This window comes from Drosophila nasuta, chromosome 3 (genome assembly GCF_023558535.2).
Source record: "Drosophila nasuta strain 15112-1781.00 chromosome 3, ASM2355853v1, whole genome shotgun sequence".
Classification (NCBI taxonomy): Eukaryota; Metazoa; Arthropoda; class Insecta; order Diptera; family Drosophilidae; genus Drosophila; species Drosophila nasuta.
This window is the reverse complement of record NC_083457.1, coordinates 31,938,359-31,943,704: the sequence shown is the minus strand read 5'-3', so window position 1 is coordinate 31,943,704 and position 5,346 is coordinate 31,938,359. Positions and strand designations below refer to the sequence as shown.

The 5,346-nt window shown below is 39.1% G+C and overlaps 1 protein-coding gene across 1 annotated transcript; it reads right to left on the bottom strand.

Moving 5' to 3' along the window:
• Positions 1–2,908: 2,908 nt before the first annotated feature.
• On the bottom strand, positions 2,909–4,606 carry LOC132792821 (zinc carboxypeptidase). The gene is made up of 4 exons (XM_060802316.1): positions 4,363–4,606; positions 4,154–4,290; positions 3,319–4,091; positions 2,909–3,234 (listed from the first exon to the last, which is right to left on the bottom strand). Exons 1-4 carry the CDS (start codon positions 4,522–4,524, stop codon positions 3,038–3,040), a joined length of 1,269 nt encoding a protein of 422 aa, XP_060658299.1. The 5' UTR covers positions 4,525–4,606; the 3' UTR covers positions 2,909–3,037.
• Between the last annotated feature and the right edge of the window lie 740 nt (positions 4,607–5,346).

The window sequence follows — 5,346 nt, the reverse complement described above, 5'->3', positions numbered from 1 at the left end:
AGAGAATTTTTGTGAACGTTGGCACTTTGCTCGCTATTTGCCAGCAACTTTTGTGGCACGGCTGAAACTTTGGCCGAAGCCAAAGCCGAAGCCTTAGACTGCGGCTTAGAGTCGTTGTGGTTGCTCTTGTTGTTGTTGGTGTTGCTGTAGCCTCGACCAGAGAGGAGAGAAGGCCAGCGGAAGGACATCAGCAAGAGCAAAGCGGGGGCAAACATAAAATTTCACTCCCGACTACAAAGTGGTTATTTTGTTTGAAGTAATCCGCAAGAAGTCGTTAAAACTGTCGTTGCCAGCAGATTGATGATGCTTTCACGTGTCCAACGCAACGCAACGCAACGCAGTGCAACGCATCCTGCATCCAGTTTTATCCCGCCTGAGCTGCCGTGTTGCGCTATTTATGATAGAGTACAGCATGCACCCCATGCAGCATGCACTTGAAAAGGTTTTACTGCACCACATACTGCTTTATAATGGAAGATCGTCTTTAATATCGGCACACGATTTACGTCTCACTGATTTCTACTTCTGCTTTGACATGTAAATACGGCAAACACATAAATGAAGCAAGCATTGCCACCAAGAGAGCTGCCACCGTAGAAGGTGAAGTAGTTGGAATGAACCCAGTGAATCGAGAATTTTCGTTTAAATAGACAGTTTTCTCTAGCACACCGATTAAAATGGTAGAATATATACTAATATTTTCTCCATTACTCCTTTGAAAGTTTCAATTAATTGTGCATCAAGAGTTTCTAATATTTGTCAATATTTTCCGACGTGCTCAGCATCATAGGGAAATAAACTATGCATGACTTTAATGTTTTTGATTGCTTTGAAATTTTAGCTTAGTTTTATTTTAGCTGTATAATACTTTGCAATATTAGAAAAATAGCCAGAATAGAGAATGATTTGAAAATCACAAAAAACTACCAATTAAAAAACGTTTGAAAGTTTGTAGACAAAGAACTTGTAAATATGGCGCAATTCAACAGCTTTTATTTAATTATATATTGATGGTGTTTCATTTCACGAATTTACTATATACATATATTTGAAATACATAAATCTATAAAGAAATGTTTTATTTGCATCCATTACTTAATGAATTTTAAATACAATCTTTCATTAAAGATATAAAATTAAGATTTTAAAATCAATTTATATAGAAACCATATTGATTTTAGCAATTTAGGACTTATTATTTGCATTACAGTACTTCACGAATTGTAGCACTTGGTTCTAAAGAAACTTAGAAATAAAAGTTCTTATTATTTTACAATACTATCAAAAAGTCATTTCATTTAAATTTAAATTTATATTTCACTTATTTTACTTTTCTTATTTTCCGTGTCACGATTCCACTACTTCAGGAATCGTATTTCTAAAATGTTTGTTCTACTGAAACTCAAAAATAAAAGTTCAATAATAAACATTATTATTTGAAGAACCATCAAAGTGACAATTTGGTTCCTTATTCAATTCTTGACTTCCCAAAATCTTGAATAAATTAAATTCATATTTACATTTTACTTCTCCATGGATTTCATGTGTTTCCGTGTCACGACATGCGCTCATCTCTGATGCATGCAGCTGGAGGAAATATGCTGTCATTGGCATAGAAAGTGCTTTCTGGTTTGAACTCTATTAAATGTCCTGGCGCCAAAGAAATGGTCGTAATGCTTGTAATGCTGTTGCTGCAGCAGTCGTCGTCCTCTGCCTTTGACACCTGATAAGTGTTGTGCTCAAAGAGGTGTGGATGCCATCCTTCCAAGCATCCAAGCAGCCAAGCAGTCAACCAGTCAGTCAGTCAGTCAGCCAGCAATCCAGCCTTTAGCTGAGCAGCTGAGCTGTTGCCTGTAATCAAATATGCAAAGCAAATAAAATGCCAAAAGCACAAAATGAGAACATGTCGAAGAAAAAAATGGAAAATGTGTAGGCATTAACGCATCTAAGCAGTTTTCTTTTAACTGCCTGCCAACTGCGACTGCTACCGACAAATTTTCAATTAACTTTGCCTGCGAGGTAAATGCTTCTGCTTCCACTGGATTTACAACTCACGTGGGTAGAGCAACAGCAACAGCAACAGCGACAGCGATAGGAACAACAAAAATAGGCAGCAATAAGGCGACTTAAATTGGGCACGTTATTGGCAATAAAAGGTCAACAATTTTCTACATGTGTTTGCCCCCAAGAAATTAACATAAAATAATAAAACGTTGACTTGGTGGCGTGCAACTGTTATGCTGTTATGGCCACATCATATTTAGTGTGATTTTTATGCATAATTTGTTTCATGCTTCTATTGTTTTTGCGGCACACAATCAATGACGTGACTGCAGAAGCTTATTCCTTAATGCCTAAAATACCCGAAAATGGCCAAATGCTAATGCTAATGAGCCTGATAAGAGGCCACACTTTTGACTTAATTGTGTGGCGATAGCTGCAGGTTGTTTCACGTTGTTTGACCCAGGCGACGACATAAGTACCTGCAATTGAGACAAGCCAAACACTTAAGTTTGTGTGGCTTAATTGCAGCCACACGATTACAGAAGTGTGTTTACCTCACATAAGTATTATGAAATGTGGACGTGTTATGTATTATAGTTTTCACGTGCAAACAACTAGTTTTTCACCTAACAGTTTAACAAGCTGCACAACAATTGCAATATTTTGCCTTAAATTAACATTCATCAATTTCCATATTTGAATTTACATTACTTTAATAACAACATTGCTTAACGGTTGCTGTTAACCGGTAGCTGTTAAACTAATTTAGCCAGGACACGCACCAACAAGCAGTTACCCTGTGAACTGCTTGTACACTGAGGAGCAGCAAACTGCTTGTGACAAACATGAACTGCTTTCTACTTTCTACTGCTTTCCGCAAAGTAAATATTACACATACGCGCGGTTGTCAAGTATGCTCTTATTTATTTGTTTTAATATTTATGTGTGTTGTTTTTTAGAGTAATTTGTGTTTCGTAATCTCAAATGTTAATGCTAAATGTTGTTTCCATGGCCACCAATGCCAGTCTCAATCTCAATCAAAAATGCCCTCTTCGGCTGCTTTGACAACGAGAGATTTGAGGCCCTCGGTGACCTCGACGCCGACTTCCGTAATTTGATTGGATGGCAGGAAGAAGCCAAATGTGCCCTTATCACGCAGCTCCACAGTGCAGGTGAATGGTATATTTTTAACTCCATAAGCCCAGTCTTTGGCCGCACCGGAGACGGGGTCTGCAATGAATGCAGGGGAGGTCAATAACATTTTTGATTTAAAATACTTAAAGCACACACAGTGAGTGAGTGCGAAGTACTTACAGTTCAATAACCCGCTGGCACCATAGGTAAACTCCGAGCCATACGAATCGAGAGCACCCTCGGCAAAGGCGGCGGCAATGCGCATCATTTGATCATAGTTGGGCGGAAACTCTGTGTTCGAGTGTCCATAGGGCAACAGGATATACTGACCATAGGCGTGGAAGGCCATGTACGCACGGATGTAGCCCTCATCGAAGGAGCTAACGAAATCCTGCAGCTGCAGTATCTCAATCTCTGTGTTTGGCTGCTCGCCATTGAACCAATGGTCACAAGGATCTTCGATGCCCCAGCCAGCGCCGCTCCAATGGAAATCAAAGTTGCGATTCATATCGATGCCATAGCACAGACCAGAAGAGTTTGAATAACCATTGGGCCGGCGATTCTTGCGCCACAAGCGCTCCACTTCGTGTGTGTAGACAAATCCATCTGGATTCACCATGGGCACCACAATCCAATCGTATTCCTCGGTCAGACGCTGCAACTCCGCATCGTTCGAGTTGATTAACTGATTAAGGATGTAGGTAACAGTGGCCGATGATATCCATTCCATGGCATGAATGTTGCCCTCAATTAAAATGGCTTTGTTGCCCTCACGCTTCGACAGACGCACGCTCTTGATGGGCCTCCCCTCGTAGGAGTGACCTATGACCTTGCAGTCGAGATAATCATGAGCAGCGCACTGTTCATCCACCCAGTCATAGATTTTATCCAACGGATGATACGTTACCCAGTCCATGGCCGCATCTGGATCGTAGGCTGACTCATCCAGCAAACTAAACAAAGAAAAGTTTTGCCGTTAGTTTGTTAAAGTTTTCAGCAGAGCTCTAAAACTTACGCTTGCAAATCCTCAATGGTTATCTCGAATTCAATATCCAAATAGTACAGAGTTGTCTCAAAGGCTTTCTGATGGGCTGGGCCCACAACGACTTCATAGCTGCGATTGACACCGCCAATATCGTGCAGCATATGAATCTAACAAAAATTGAGAAAAATGGAAACATCAAACAAAACGAATTCAAGAGTCGTGCGCGAAAAGTTTATTACGTGTATGTGGTGGTGAATCTTTTTAAACTCCTCCAGCTGTTCGACGTCTCTTATAAATGCTTTGTACACTTTAAAGTTGTCGTAGCGCGTGGCCATTTGCTTTCTGGCTGTGGCCAATACGACCAACGATAGCAAAGCTACCACTAATACTGACACTTTCATCCTGGCTTCCTTTTTCAGCTCTTTCACTTGCCTCGTCTGTTTGCTTTGTGGAACGTTCGCACGTTCACTGTACCCTGGACACAGTCAGCACACGGCCTTTTTATATCGAGCACTTGGCTCTTGTGTCCGATTAGCCATCAAGTGCACACTCCAAAAGCCAGCCAGCTAAGCAGTCAGCTAGTCAGCTACTCATCTAGTCGGCTGGCAGGCTGAAAGTGCAACGACAGTCAGTGTGTTATCTAATAAGTTATTGATAGTGTAGGAAACTTTTTGATCAATCATCTGTTATTCTTGTGAATTGCACTGTGCTGTGGCATGTGTCGATGCCACTTTGTTGCCCTTATCTCTACGTTTTTGCCTGTCTATCTCTACTTTTTTCTTATTCTTTTTCTTTCTTTCTCTCCCTTTTGATGTAACACTTAACCTACCACAAAACAACAATTGAACTGTGTGTGTGCAGTCTCTTTATTTATATGACAAAAGATACTTCTATGATTATTACAACTTTCAAAGATTTATTTAATTTATTTATTTATATAAACTGCTGGTCTTAGATTAACTAGAAAAGTTTATGTAAATGTATTCTAGTGATCAAGAAATTATTTTGAGTTTCTTTAAGAAAATGTTTGAAAAACAATTTTATTAAATTCGTATAATCATTTGAATATTTTATTTAATGGATCACTTTATATCTAATGTTTTTGTACTTAATTTCCATAATTAGTAAAACAATAAATACATATTAAAGAAACTTTAAACTTTATAGTTAAGTACTAATTTAAAGTTACGGACTTAAATAAATCAAATATTATTGTTAATTTT

Excerpts from the sequence above, each read along its gene's own strand:
- LOC132792821 (XM_060802316.1), bottom strand. The coding sequence starts at position 4,524 with ATGAAAGTGTCAGTATTAGTGGTAGCTTTGCTATCGTTGGTCGTATTG. Across the intron at positions 4,092-4,153 it reads ACCATTGAGGATTTGCAAGC|TTTGCTGGATGAGTCAGCCT; the intron begins GTAAGTTTTAGA and ends TTCTTTGTTTAG. Across the intron at positions 3,235-3,318 it reads TGCCAGCGGGTTATTGAACT|ACCCCGTCTCCGGTGCGGCC; the intron begins GTAAGTACTTCG and ends CATTCATTGCAG.